Here is a 15113-nt window from a genome sequence, read left to right on the forward strand (position 1 = left end):
AAACCATTTTCAAGCCTCATTTTATAAAGTTGATCTTTGTAAAATATTTTCCTTCCAAATTTGGCAGGTTAACAGCATTTATCTGTGGTATGTAAAAATGCATTCATTTTCACTTCACAGGAACGTCGGAACTCATGATTTCTTTCCACTTTATACAATTGCATATTTCTCGAAAATCAAGTTTTTCTTGCAGACTACAATTTTATCTTCACGACAATTCAAAAATGAAATTGGTTTGTCTGGCAATTTGACTTTTTTCACTCCTTGAAACATTGTAAAAACAATTGTTTTTATTCTTGTATATTTTTGTTCATGCAAAGGTTTTTTTTCTCCTTTTATTCTCACAATGTTTATTTGATAATTTTACCATGATTCAAATATTTATTTTCTTTATTTTGCTGTATTAGACTTCATTCATACACTGCAAAACTTAACTTGTATTATTTTAGTCCTAATCTTATCATTTAAATTGGAACAACTTTAGAAGATAAATTATTGACATTTATGGCACAGTGTCGGCACAATGATGTGAGAAAACCAATTTTCACATGATCAAAACTTAAAATATCTTTTTGAATTGCCCCACTTACAATTGTAAAGTTTGTTGCCTTAACATTTTGAGTTCACTGCAACTTTTTTTTTTTTTTTTTTACAGTGTAGTTTAACCCTTTCGGGGACAGCGGTTACTCCAGTGGACAGTGTATCATTTTATCAGAATACAGGGTGCATGAAAGGGTTCAAATGTCCCTGTGACATTTACATTTCAACATTCTAATATTATTGTAATTTTTTTTTATATTAGAATGTCAAAAAAGAATTGTAAAAAATACCAACATGGTACCATTAGAACTTGGCCATGCCTTTGCACAACAAACTTTAGTCACCACTAGAAAAGTAAGAACTAGGATTGATATTTAATAATAAAAGTGCAAAAATACAAGATTGGGAGGGGCAATATAGTCACGTCACATCACAAAACACATTTTGCCACACAAGGGAATTAGAAAATGAGATGTGTCTACAGACTAAAGAGTTCTACAGTTTTTCCCCCCTTTTTTGTGTTTTTTTTTTATTTTTACCAGCAATAGTTAAGTACGAAGGGATGTTGGCTAGTGCTTCCCTGACGTCCCCAAGGATTCTTCATCAGCATCTATATCGCCATAGTCTGGGAGTTCGCTGGATATGTGGATTTCAACTGTGCTAGATTCTGAACCTAGCAAGACAAAACAGGGGGGGGGGGCACTTTATTAGTTATTTGTCTTAAATGCATTCCTCTATTGCAAATGCATCCTGGGATATACGTTTGCTAAAATACTGCAATTGGATGCATTGGTAATGCATCCGGCCAAAAAAAGTAAAAATATTTCTATACTAAGAATATGGAAGAAAAACTGAACTTCCAACATATTACGTTGCATTGTCATAATGGGACCAGATGCTGCAAATGTCTCAAGTTATGTGTTGCATTAGGATCATTTTCACCATTTGCATTTTTTTGTTATTGTTGTTATGAAGTGTCAACGCGTCTTTTGAAATGTGTCTCAAGTCTTTATTTGTTGCCCGTGTCATCCTGAAAAATCTGAAATAATTACATCATCTCGTGTGGACAGTTTGAACACTTGCAGACATAAGTGAAGAGGATAGCGGATCATGCCAGGAAAAGAACTACAAGGGAAAGCCGAGCAAAAGGTAAATTGAAAACACTCAATGTTGCGTACTGTCTAGCATGTTGTGTGCACCCCCCCAAAAAAGTTTAAAAATCTGAGTTCTGTGAACATGAAATATAGTTTCAGTTTTCATTTTATTTCATTTAGTGATTTTGTTAGTTTTAAATAAAGAAACCTTGCTCTCGTGCCCAAACTGCTCACACCGCCTAAACCTCCGATCCCTAATCGCCCGAGGCCAAATATTACAAAACATGATTCTTTTTGAAAATTGCCAACTCCCCCTTCACTTAGTATAGTAAGAATGCTTAATTGCTTGTTGAAATGTAAATGTTTTATGATGAGGACTATTTCTAACAGCGTTTGTCCTTGGAGCCATTTCCAAGTGTTGCGTTCTCATATTTCACGTGAGCAAAAAATAATAATTGCTTTGAAACGGGACCAAATCAATCAAATGAATTTGTTAAACATGTGTTATCACTTGTGCCATCAATTCCCCTCATGTTAATTGCTTCAACATGTCTTACTCCGGAACAGGACGTCACATTGGTTTTCCTAGTGACGACTTGAACGACAAGACAAACAATGGGAGATGAATGCAAGCGGAGACTTGCATTCATCTCAAATCTCAAAGATTGCACAACACCAGACTTTAGATCCGCTTTGCATGGGCCTCACAGGCTCGTGACATATTGGATGCTTTCACTGAACCGGAATGCAATGGAATCATCTGTGTCTTATTAATAATGATCATGAGCCGCCGGGATAACCATCACATGTCTGTGTTGTCCCCCCCCCCCCCCTCTCTCCAAAAACAGGAAATGAAAACCTTGGGACAAAGATCCAAATTTTGATATGAGCTATTATTTTTAATCACACACTGTCTTTTGTTTTATTTGCTATCTATGTGATGAGTCACAAAAGATATATTTTAAACCTAAAGTAACTTCCCCCCCTTCAAAGTAACCCTGACGGAATCCAACGGACTTTGGACTGAGCGGATGCGTTGTCATGGTGATTGCCTGGCTCAGGCTGTAGGGGATAACTCATTCATTCATTCATCTTCCTAACCGCTTGATCCTCACGAGGGTCGCGGCGGGTGCTGGAGCCTATCCTAGCCGTCTCCGGGCAGTAGGCGGGGGACACCCTGAATCGGTTGCCAGCCAATCGCAGGGCACACAGAGACGAACAACCATTTGCACTCACACTCACACCTAGGGACAATTTAGAGTGCTCAATCAGCATGCATATTTTTGGAATGTGGGAGGAAACCGGAGCACCCGGAGAAAACCCACGCAGGCCCGGGGAGAACATGCAAACTCCACACAGGGAGGCCGGAGCTGGAATCGAACCCGGTACCTCTGCACTGTGAAGCCGACGTGCTAACCACTGGACTACCGGGCCGCCTCGGGGATAACTGACAGTTGGAATTGAAATATAGTTTTGGTGACATTTGTGACTTTGCTGACACATACTGTACATTAGCAGGATTACACGAAACACACTTTTGAGATTTGCGTGAAACTGCTGCATCAGCTTGTCGGATGAATAGTGTCCGGTGAATAGAGTGTTTTTGCGAAATAGTTTTGCCAACTAAAAAAGGACAACCAGACGAACAAACTATACAGATCTTAAATTTTCTTTCCCAACTGAGGTGTCTAGAAATGCCTGTAATCCGTTCCAGCCTCCACCCAAAAATATTTTTTAGATGGGAAAGACAGCACTCTATAATATTGACCATGTTAAAAATAAATAGAAATTACATGATTGAATAGAAAGTAAAGAACTAACACAGTTTTAGCCAGATGTTTTGCTTCAATTCATTGGATTTGCTCATTACGGTATGTACTCCTTAGCTACCTCGGGGCAGTATAATACAACCACCGAGACACACACAAAGAGGAGAAATTGAAGTACAGCACAGATAATTTGGCCTTGATGCCATTTGAGTCACGATGGAACCGTCAACCCCGCCCCACAATCAAAGATGGTGCAGTTTAGGGGTCACCAACTGTAGCCTGTTTACCAAGCCTACTCTAAAAATAGCTCCACCAGTAAGATGCATCTTATGTTTTTATTATATAATTTTTTAAAAAGCGCCATTTATCAGTGAGCTCCTTCTTCTGTGCAAATGTACAATAATACCCCCCCCAAAAAGAATACATTTAAAATTAGCTTACAAATGGAAAGAACTGCCTACGGCTAAAACAATTACAGTATACAGGATGTTACATATACTCCAAGCTTTATTTTCATTATCTCCAGCAGGGGGCAGCAACAGTACCGTTAAAAACAAAAACTTGATCACAGTGTGCAGTGTGCTGCATAAATCAAACCTCACATTTCTTCCGTCAAATAAAATAAGCAGTCCACTCGTCCTTAATCACCAGCCCTCATACATCGGCGAGTTATTTGCGGCGCCGCGAGGCCGATTACCTTCTGAGAGGACGCTGATGGCGTCGGACGGCAGCTGCCCGTTGCCATTCATGTTTTTCTTGGCCTCCTGCACGTGACTCTGGTAGAGCAGGGCCGTGCCCACCATGGTGTTGTGCCTCTCTGGGTTGGCCACTGAGGTGGAGGCCGACTCCCAGGCCATTTCCCGCCGCCCGCGCGGGCTCACGTCCACGTCGAAACCCGTCCAGCCGTGAAAGGCCAGCGTGTTGAGGAAGGCCTGCATGGGGTTCAGTATCCCCTGAGACATAAACGACACATGGCGGTGAGGATGCTCAACTTCAAATTTGATCAATGGACAATGTGTACATTCCAATTATACACAAATTTTGGCAGATAGCAACGGTCTACTGTACAGTTATTCAGCAATTTAAAAAAAATACTGTATATTGGTCCATTTTCTGATCCGATCGCTATTGTTTTATTTCTTTATTTTTTTACAACTTGCTGAACGGTTGTGGAATCCTGATTATGTAAAGCCAACAAAACATATTAACCATTAACGTGCTTATTTTTAGTGTTCCTATTTATTTGTGGGAAAAAATATTAGCGACTTTTAATTAGGATAAAAAATTGTTTTTTAAACACCTTAGCGCAATACGATTTTTGCAGATTCTTCTCCGTTCTTCTTGGATTCAGATTTGGATGCTCCCTAAATACAAAAAATAGATTTCTTGTTGTAAGCATTAAGTTACCCATGATGAAGTTATTCATGACTATGTATATTTTTTTTAATTGACAGGTTTATTGGTTTTCAGAATTTTAATCGGCCAAATATTGTAATTGGCAACCGCCTCAAAAAAGTAATGAGAAATTAATTCAATCTCCTGAATGAATATCTATTTGTGGACATAATTATCCATAAAAAAACTGTTTTACAAAAATAAACATCATACCCCCAATTAGATTCCCCTGGCCATATATGAGGAACGAGTGTGTTTTGACTTTTACCATAATAAACCACGTGATGAGGGCAGCATTTCTGATATTCCTGAGGGTGCTGTCATCGATGTTCCCCTGCATCTCCAGGTAGAAGAGGAGGCACTCGTTGATGATGTTGGGAATCCAGCTAGAGCACCAGAGCAATATGATTACCGGTACATAAATATATAGCATAATATCATGATAACAACACGCTGCAGTGAAGAAGACCAAAAACCTACCATATAAAGAACACCAGCATGATTTTAAAGAATCGTATTTTTATGGCGCTAGCCAGCCGCCGCTCGTTTTCTGTGTAGATTCCTTGACGTCCTTTTAGCAACGATGTCACTAAAGAAGAAGAAAAAGTTTTTGCAAATTCGGGCGAGATATGTCCAATTCGATCCAAGACGCTGACCTGCGGATGCGGTCCGGTTGAAGAAGATTGGGTTGGCTATGAAGACCAATAGCATGGGTGCGTACGTGGTGACGTAGTGAGGGATAGCGTGCTGGAAGCCTTGTTCACAGCTGAACAAATATGAAATTCACACATTTAATTAATTTATTTATTTTTTAACATGTTAAATATCACAAGACACTCACCATAAGAGCAAAAGAACAAGACCCTAAGATCATGATAGAGTCTGGTTTATCACAAATATGCTGAATAACCTTTAGATGAAGTCGTTCCATACACTGAACAACAAAAAATGGCTTTTCTCCAAACGGTTCCCACAAAGCAGCACAATTGTGTTAAAGGTCTTGAAAGGATGAAGAAGCTGATCATAAGGGACTTACTTGGAAATGGAGGGGTAGTAGAGCATGGCCACGCCCTCAATACACAGCAGCAAAGCCAGACCCCATGTGATCATGTGGTACAGGATAATGGTGCTGAAGGAGAAAGGGAACAATTCATGAGACCGCGCTCACATCCACAACACATGCTGCAGTTCTTTGTCCTCGGGCCGGGGTTTAATGATAAATCTCTTGATGAATGATTCCCTACTCCATACTAAGCAAAGAATTACTTTCAGTCAAAGAAACATTAAAAGCAAGTGGGCTTCCACACAATAAATGAAGTCACAACAACAGAAAATACAAAATACAGGGAAACCGTGACATGACACATGACAGCACTGTCACCAACGACCAGACAGACTGGAAGAAACCGGGGAAACTCGATACAAGCAAACTGATGAGACGACGAGGCACACCTGCACAAGACATGACTGGTGTGAGGGAGCCGATTTGCTGACACAAGGAACCGGGCTGATGAGAACAGATGGAAATGAAAACCGAAAAAACAAGATGACACGAACATGTGGGACAAGACCAAAACAAGACCTACCATGAAACTAATTAAACATCTCAACGACAAGAACGCAGATGCTCCTTCAATACAGCTGTCTGCCTCTCGGCGGACTCCCTGACCAGTTGGAATAATTTTGGACCCTTCTCCAGAATGATACATTTGAACAAGTCCCCTCTGATGCTGGAGAACAAAGGTGTCAAAGTCGAGGCCCGGGGGCCAGACCTGGCCTGCCACATCATTTTAGGAGGCCCGCAGAAGCAAATCAAGCATGTCAAGTTTCATGATGCTTGCTAAAGTCTGAAGCAAAATTTCAAATTGTCATACGTAATTCACAATAGCAGTCATTATTATTGACTTCTGATTTTAAAACTAGTTAGTCATCAATTTGCTGTGCACTGTGTATGAACAGAGCCGCATCCCCACTTACAAGAGGGTGTGCACACTTGTGCAACCCCATTATCTCAGCCTAATCAAGCGAGTCAGACAAATATATTATGTACTGCTGAGCCTCGAGTAGAGTTATTTACTACAATTGTGTTATATATGCGCAATATTGTATTTCTAGTGACTTTCAAAACAATTCCATGCTTCACCTAATTCCAGCAGATGTCTTGACCACCAGGAAGACGTCGACAGCGTAGCAAAACGTCCACCAGAACGAAGCGCTGTAGAACAATTGGATCCACATCTGCCAAGATGTGCAATAGTTATGTCATCGAGCAGCTTGAAGCAGCCGTGATTTTCTTTGCGGACGACTTACCGCACTGCCGAGGCAAAAGACGTCCGGCCAAAGTTCGGTGCTGTTGGCCTCGGAGATCTGTTCCACCGTGTTGGGTAGGCCCACCCACAGAGAAGACCTCAAAATGATGCCTGGGAGAGATAACACAAAATTCATCCACCAGCAAGAGATTAGAAAGTAATCTCATACTGGTTTCAAAGCCAAACTAATGTCAGTCAAAAAGTAGTCGGTTCAAAGAACTGGCGGACATCAAATTTCCTCTTGTGCTCACTGCTTTAATAGATGCTGTCCCACAGTATCCAAATGAAGAAACAAACGCCACACCTTAAATGTAAAATGCCCTCCAATTCTGGAATAATGTAAAGTTTGACACCAATATTCGGCATTAGACGGGGATATAGTTACAGTTTGACTGACGGTTAATTTCAGCCAAAATATTAGAGACAACTTTATGTATGATTCAGAACTGTTGTACACAGCTGGAAATTCCAACTACAATATTAAACATTCACTTTATATATCATGAAATCCAGTAGCAAATATCGCTTTTTACAGGAAGTAAACTCGCTGAAAATGCAGTAAAAGTACAAGAAAAGTCACTAAATGTTCACCCGTGCATCCCAAAATGTCACACAGGCTGATGATGAAGAGTATCCGCGATGAAGACGCGGGTCTGGGCAGCGGGTAGTGGCCGAGCCTCCTGTAGCCTTTCTTCTTGGGCAGGAGCTGCAGCACGGTCAACAGAACGCTCGTGGCCGCGCTGGCCACCGTCACGATTCCGAACAGCAACGGCTGGAAGGTGACCACCAGCTCGGTGGCCGCGTCCCGGTTCGAGCAGCAGAACGTCTCCAGCCGCGGTGACGCCATGACGGACTCGGAAACCCACACAGGCGGCCCCGGCTTCCTTCAAACAGGCACGAAGAAGGAAAAGGGGGCAGAAAGTAAAAAAAAAAAAAAGGAGTCCGCTTCACCCGATTGTCCGACTGATCACATGGTGGCTACATCATGTGCTTTCATTTAATCCCCCTGCAGTTGCTCGGCGAGTGTGATCGCAAGGGTGCTGCGAGGTGACTTTTTCACCTACTTTAAAGACTCGACATTAGGTACGATACGACTGCACAAAAGAATGCCAGGACATTAACTGGAATTAGAATACTAAAGTAAAATGAATCCAGTCCTTGGACGTCATTTCATTCCGTGGCCATTGAGTTCATCACAAGTTGTCGACTGACTGCTTTATTCTGCAAGTTGGAGGCACAACTAAACCGCGAATGGTGTCTGTTACAGTAATCCCTCGTTTATCGCGGTTAATATGGACCAAAACCACCCGTGCTAAACGAAAATCCGCGAGGTAGTGACCAATTAACATATACAGGTTAAAAAATACATTATTTTTTTTTAAAGTCCGCAAACAGTCTGGGAGAAGCTGCAAAACAACAGCGAGTCACATAGAGCAACATATACAGTACTGTACTCCATCTATATGGATTTTTTAAAATAAATAAATATGTTTGAAAAACTCAGCGATGCACCGAATCGACGAACTGCAAAATAATGAGGGAACACTGTTTTTTTTTGGGATGCAAAACGAAAGTTGGAATGATGGCATGCAGGGAATCCCCCACCACACCCCCTACCGGCTAATAGCAATCGTTGAGTGAAAATTGCTTTGTTAAAATGCCATGTAGTTGTAAAAAGAGTCGTGTTTCCACCTCAGGCTCAAATATGGGCGTATTATTATAATTATTCATTCATTCATTCATCTTCCGTACCGCTTGATCCTCACGAGGGTCGCGGGGGGTGCTGGAGCCTATCCCAGCTGTCTCCGGGCAGTAGGCGGGGGACACCCTGAATCGGTTGCCAGCCAATCGCAGGGCACACAGAGACGAACAACGATCCGCGCTCACACTCACACCTAGGGATAATTTAGAGTGTTCAATCAGCCTGCCACGCATGTTTTTGGAATGTGGGAGGAAACCGGAGCACCCGGGGAAAACCCACGCAGGCCCGGGGAGAACATGCAAACTCCACACAAGGAGGCCGGAGCTGGGATCGAACCCGGTACCTCTGCACTGTGAAGCCGACGTGCTAACCACTGGACTACCGGGCCGCCCCATTATTATTATAATTAATTTTTGTTTATTTTTAAGAGGCAAAATGATTGAGATGAGCCTCCTCCCAGAGGCGTGCAGATGGGGTGGGCGAAGGGGGGCATGCCCAATGTCAAATACCGTAATATTATATCAGAATATTTGCATCATTTCACACAAAGGCAAAGGAAAAGATTGCCAAGGAATGTAAAGTTTTTTTGCAAGAGGCCGCAATTTTTTTCTTTAATGTCCCCTTCGGGGCTCCTTACAAATAACTCTTTATTTTATCATTCATAAACATGTCGTCCATGTTAGCTTAGAGAAAAACAAAACAATAACTTATGTTCAGTTGAAAGAGGTTGGCCGACCATCCATTTTCTGATCCTCTTATTCTCAGATTCGGGCAGGATGCGGGGGACACCCCGAACGGGTTGTCAGCCAGTCACAGTGAAAAATGTTGTCTTTCTTTTACATTTCATGATGTCACTTTGCTCATTTTATTCAGACTTTTTTTTTTTACAACCCACCACTCACAAAGCAAAGCAAAATAACAATTTCAATAATATTTCATTTATTTATTCTCATATTTTCAAGTCTCCCCTTCCTTTTCAGAACCTTTTCTTTTTTCATAAAAATGTTTTTTTTAATTTGTTGATTACTTCCCACTTCTCCATTTTAGAGTGATTTTTTAAAAACTCTGATGCCAAAGTTAATTTTTTTCCTTTGCCCATGTGACCTGAATATGCCGCCCTCAAAACAATGAGTCGTATGTTATTTGACAATGCAACTTTAAAATTTTTAAAAGTATTTCCAGCAGCAAAAAAAAAGACCACGAATATGACCGCCCATTCCACTATACTCCCCCCATCTGTCTTGAGGCACATCGTTGGTGTCAAATGTCAACAACAATTCCAACCTGCCCAACAGGCCTCCCTCTCATTTGTGGCACCGCCTTTGGTTGAGTCACACCCACACCACAGAAGCCTTCTGCTTCCTGGAGGGCAAATATTTTGCTTTGAACAGGAAATGACATCACGGCACCGACAATCATTTTTGGAAGCCGAGAACCCAAAACAAGAAGCAGATGTTTTTCAGGCGCGTGTCGAAAAGAAGCGGAAAGCAGAGTGTACCAAAGTGAAGGGGGAAGAATGTCAGGAGGACATGAAGAGAGTCAAAGTGGAACTTGTGTTTTCTTCTCCAATCCTCTGATGAGTGGTGAGTGTCACACAGGAACTGGCTTTTTTTTCTCCTTGCAAGTATGTGATGTGAACGTCTGTGCATTATCGACACAGATGTGGAAACAGACTGGACTCCAATTCATGATGCCGCATCCAACGGTCGCACGCTGACTCTGCAAAGGCTCATTGCTCAGGTAACCAAACTTCAAATACTTTTTCAGACTTCCTGAACTAACTACACATCAACAGGGGTCATCAACTAATGTACAACTACTGTACATGTTACATAACATAGGTAGTTAGCACATGGATATGATTTTTTTTTTTTTAAAGATGAAAGTTGGACCAGAAGTACAATTCAAGGCACAATTCCAAAAGGACTGAAACCACACAGAAAATAAAATAAGACAGTTATAGACTCGTGGAAATATGAAAATATGTTAAAAACATTCAGGGGGGACAAAAAAAAAACAAATTCAAGTTGTATTATTGTGGAAAATAGTGGCCTTTAGTGAAATATAATATAAAAATAATTTCATGAGAATAAAGGTGAACATTTTCAATCATAATGCTGCAAGAAAAATTACAGCATTTCAACAAATGTGAAATAAAAAAAATTGAAAAATACATTATTTGTAAGTGATTAAAAACATGACATTTTTATTTTGGCCATTTTTCAAAAAAAGTGTTTCTATTTTTAGAAGAATAAATTTGGATTATTAAATTAAAACAAATTTATTGTATTGCTAGCAATGTGTGGGATTTTCATAACTGCAAGATTTTTTTCAATCAGTAAATTATGAGAGAGTTAGAATATAGGCCAGACTAATTTTTTTCCTATTTTATGAGAAATATATACTTTTTTGACACTCTCCAATTACTAAAAAAAAACATCTTTAGTCATTTAATGATATATTCCATTTTACAATCATTTCCCCCCCCCACAAACGTAGCCATCAACTTCACGTGTGACTTTTTAAAATGAGTCAACAAGGACAGACAGTTGGACTCTTGCAATTCACCAACAGTAAAATCAGAATAATATTGCGAGCAAGAAATTTGAGAACAAAGTAACATTTCAAGATGAAACCAAAAACTAAGTTACAATATTTTGAGGAACATGTTTACATTTTGCAAGATGAGTAGTAATGTTATGATAAAATTCGTTTGTTCTGTAGTTTCCCACCCCCGATATTTTACTCGTACGGGGGTTGTACAAAACGTAAGGGTGATTGCTCGCAGGAAGTGATGCTATCGAAAGGCAACCTGTTGTTGTGTCATTGAACAGGGCGCATGTGTGAACCTGAGCACGTTGGACCAGGTCTCGCCCCTCCATGGAGCATGCGCGCAGGGCCATGCAGCCTGCGCCAAGTTGCTGCTGCAACATGGTGCTAATGTCAGTATGATGTCATACTATCTGCTTTTTTTTAAACATAATTTTGTGATTAGTGCTGAGTCAGCACACTCACATGCATGCTGCCACGCCCATTAACATTACACAAACATCCTTTTAGCTATGAAATAAAAGTCCTAAATGAAGGATTCTATTTTGCGGAAAAAAAGGTCAACATTGAGACATTAGATGGACGAACGGCGCTGTCGGAAGCGTGCAGATGGGGTCATGTGACCTGCGTGTCGCTGCTCCTTCGGCACGGAGCGAGGCCTCTGGGGAGCGGCTCGTCCGACTCCCCGATGCACGTGGCCGCAGCTAAAGGTAAGGCGTTCGCGCACGTTTACAGGAGTGCTGCAAATGACACGTTACGCTACAAGTAGCCTTCTTGTGACCATTTTCACATAGGTCACCCAGAGTGCATTGAGTCTCTCGCGCAGCACGGCGCCGACTTGGATCAGAACGTGGATCAGTCTGGCACCCCGCTGCATGTCGCCTGCTCCAATCGGCAGCTGACTGCCGTGAAGAAACTGCTTCAACTCGGTAAACATCCTGATGGCCTAATACGCTTAGCTACGACTGACAAGGCGTCAAACGAAATTGTCTTGGCTATTCTATTACTTTTGACGTTTTATTTATTTAATGGAAGCGTGGAAGTGTCATTGCGGAATAAATATTTTTCACTGACAAATACGTTCAAACGTACCTGTTGGCTAAATGCTACAAACGTAGCATTTTCCCCCCATAACGCCATGGTGTAAATTATTACGCTATCATTGATGGAAACGGCTAAATGTGGCACCGGCGCCAGCCATCAATGTCGGTCTGCGCTCACACTGGCGAAACAAAAAGCCTTTCATTCTTCCCAAAAGCAAATGACTGTGGTTACATCCAATTTTTTTTTTTAAAGGTCTTGGAGCCATGAAGTGATGCAATACCGTATTGGGCCGAATATAAGACGGCCCTGATTATAAGTCAACCCCCTCTTTTTCAAGAGGGGGTTGTCTTATACAGAGACATACTTTAGCCTTGGGAGTCAAGTTCAGCATTCACTTCAATGATATCTGGCGCCATCTAGCGTCGTGCATTGGTATAATGTCTAGACCCCGAATATAAGTCGACCGTCTTATTTCAATGCAAAAAACACCGTCTTACATTGGGGCCAATACGATAAATAAAATGATGAGCTGTCTAAACTGTTAAACAGAAGGAAATCTACCTGCGTTTCTGCCAGGCATCGTAACACAATTCCTCTTTTGAAATCAACACGTTTCTGGCGACATCCGTCTCACCACGCCCCCTCTCCTCATGAAGGTGCGAGTGTAAACATGGGCCGCTCCGGCGAATCTCCCTTGCACGTCGCCGTCCGTGCGTCCAGTCCAGAGATGGTGTCGGTTCTGCTGGAGCACGGGGCCAACGCCTCCATACCCAACCTGGAGGGCAAGCGGCCCCTGGACCTGGCGGCCCCCGCCAGCGCCGTGGAGAAGCTGCTCCAACAAAGCGCAGGTATTCCTATCCAAAGTCCTCACTTGTGAGTAAGAGTTCAAAAGCCAATCCTCACTCTTGTGGGCGGCGGCCCACCTTCAGGAGTCCCACAGCTGATGCAGCTGTGCCGTCTCCACATCAGGACCAGTTTAGGCAAGCGCAGGCTGCGCTCCATCACTCACCTCCACCTCCCCACAGTACTCCAAAACTATCTTTTATGGAAAGCTTGAGAATTTATTTCATAGCTTGAATATGTAGCTGAAGGTCAGTCGACATCCTAGAACGCTCTTTGTCCTCACTCGCAAGACTAGGAGAAGGACTGTGGCCGACAGAATTTCTCTAGTATATGGACCCAACACTGGATAACAATAAAAAAAAATGCTTGAAAGCAGCTTTCCGGACTTTTCCACGGCAAAGGGAAGCTGCTGCATTTCTCTACTGTACCAACAGAGGGAGCACTCGGATAATCCTTGAGACCAAATTTGACTTTGAAAGTGGAATACAAAGTCACTCGAAGGTCAACATCAACCCCGATCTACAACATGTTGTATTCATGAGCTGGCACATTTTCCCCCCTCTCGCTTTCATCTCCTCTTGTTGATACTCCAAATAGATTTTTTTTTTGCCGCCCCAACTAGGCCTCAAGTGAGCCAGCAACATTTAAACCAGAAGTGCTGTACTTTAATCTAAATCTGAATTCTCTGATCAAACTCTGATATAAAATGTGTACAACTGGAGATGTCGGTTGAATTACTCTTATTTCATCTTATACTTCTCGGATCACTGGTCCGTCTGACCTGGGGTCACTTACTTTTGCCCTGTGAATGATTGAATGCTATTTATAGTTTTTAATCACACCACATGAATTGGCCATTTTATGCAGAAATATAAGCAATTACAAAGGGTCCACTGTACATTTCACCAACTCCATCCAGAGCATCCTTCGACTTAAATGCAACACTTATTCATTTTCTATTGATCCCTTCTCTCCAATTTGGCTGAATGGCCGGTGGTCACGCTAACATTGAGGCAACTTTGATTTGATGTAAAATCAATGTCATCCGGGGGCTTGTGGCTCCTAATGCTGCCAGCAGAGAGACGCGGCGTGGAATTAATGACGGCGAAGCAATCACTGGAACGTGAATGTGTGTAGCAGAGATGTGTTCCTCGAGCCGGTCCTTGGCCTCGAGGACCGGCTCGAGAACCGAGGGGCGGTCCTTGGTCCTCGGCCTTGGCCTCGGAGTCAAGTCCTTGGCCTTGGATTGCCGGTCCTCAGACTCAATGAGGGATTAGAGCCTCGAAACACTTGTATAAGGACCGCAAAAATTACGAATGAATCTAATAAATTTCATCCAAGGAAACCCATATTAATGGTTTAACTCTGGCGCTTTAAGAGGGGCGGGTCTGCCACTGACAGGTAACAGTTAGCGCAACTTCGTCCCTGGCCTTAGAGGCAAGTCCTTGGTCCTTGGCCTCGGGTTGCCTGTCCTTGGACACAACACTGGTGTGTAGGAATGTCACATGACCGGCAAAACCGCCTCGAGGGTATGACATCACGAATGTTAGTGTTTGGTTTGTGTGCTTAGCATTTCAATATATGTCAAGAGAAAAAAAAGTGCTATCAGTGAATGTTACTTGTAAAAGTTAGCAATTAATTTCTTTCCCCTCAACATTATGCTTCAAAAACTTACAGTATTAACATCGTTCGACAATAGCACCTAATTGGTTTGCAACTTCATTCTAAAAAAACGTGACAAAAATAATCCACTTATGGGTCAAAAAGGGACTGACCACTACTTGGTTCAATTTGACACAATGTTTTCTTTTTTGGTACAAATATTGTCTTTTTTTGTGACAAAACATTTTTGATAGCCGTTTTCTAT

The 15113-nt window shown here is 41.9% G+C and overlaps 3 protein-coding genes across 3 annotated transcripts in view; 2 read left to right on the forward strand and 1 right to left on the reverse strand.

Annotated features, from left to right (window-relative positions):
- Positions 1-2: 2 nt before the first annotated feature.
- gpr143 (G protein-coupled receptor 143) lies at positions 3-8351 on the reverse strand. Its single transcript, XM_052082581.1, has 9 exons — positions 7699-8351; positions 7109-7218; positions 6942-7036; positions 5835-5927; positions 5455-5564; positions 5279-5387; positions 5067-5184; positions 4101-4356; positions 3-1213 (listed from the first exon to the last, which is right to left on the reverse strand). Exons 1-9 carry the CDS (start codon positions 7952-7954, stop codon positions 1110-1112), a joined length of 1251 nt encoding a protein of 416 aa, XP_051938541.1. The 5' UTR covers positions 7955-8351; the 3' UTR covers positions 3-1109.
- gpm6bb (glycoprotein M6Bb) overlaps positions 2182-15113 on the forward strand; it is a 223063-nt gene continuing 210131 nt past the window's right edge. Inside the window, exon 1 of the mRNA XM_052082587.1 lies at positions 2182-2185. Coding sequence (XP_051938547.1) covers positions 2183-2185 — 3 coding nt within the window. The 5' untranslated portion in view covers position 2182. The remainder of the gene's footprint in view (positions 2186-15113) is intronic.
- On the forward strand, positions 10117-13967 carry LOC127611810 (ankyrin repeat and SOCS box protein 9-like). The gene is made up of 7 exons (XM_052082584.1): positions 10117-10392; positions 10470-10549; positions 11644-11751; positions 11919-12069; positions 12154-12288; positions 13060-13251; positions 13333-13967. The coding sequence occupies exons 1-7, from the start codon at positions 10326-10328 to the stop codon at positions 13458-13460; spliced, it is 861 nt and encodes a 286-aa protein (XP_051938544.1). The 5' UTR covers positions 10117-10325; the 3' UTR covers positions 13461-13967.

This window comes from Hippocampus zosterae, chromosome 12 (assembly GCF_025434085.1).
Source record: "Hippocampus zosterae strain Florida chromosome 12, ASM2543408v3, whole genome shotgun sequence".
Taxonomy (NCBI): Eukaryota; Metazoa; Chordata; class Actinopteri; order Syngnathiformes; family Syngnathidae; genus Hippocampus; species Hippocampus zosterae.

Excerpts from the sequence above, each read along its gene's own strand:
- LOC127611810 (XM_052082584.1), top strand. The coding sequence starts at position 10,326 with ATGTCAGGAGGACATGAAGAGAGTCAAAGTGGAACTTGTGTTTTCTTC. Across the intron at positions 10,550-11,643 it reads TGCAAAGGCTCATTGCTCAG|GGCGCATGTGTGAACCTGAG; the intron begins GTAACCAAACTT and ends GTCATTGAACAG. Across the intron at positions 12,070-12,153 it reads GCACGTGGCCGCAGCTAAAG|GTCACCCAGAGTGCATTGAG; the intron begins GTAAGGCGTTCG and ends ATTTTCACATAG.
- gpr143 (XM_052082581.1), bottom strand. The coding sequence starts at position 7,954 with ATGGCGTCACCGCGGCTGGAGACGTTCTGCTGCTCGAACCGGGACGCG. Across the intron at positions 5,928-6,941 it reads AAGACATCTGCTGGAATTAG|CACCATTATCCTGTACCACA; the intron begins GTGAAGCATGGA and ends TTTCTCCTTCAG. Across the intron at positions 5,388-5,454 it reads CAACCGGACCGCATCCGCAG|TGACATCGTTGCTAAAAGGA; the intron begins GTCAGCGTCTTG and ends CTTCTTCTTTAG.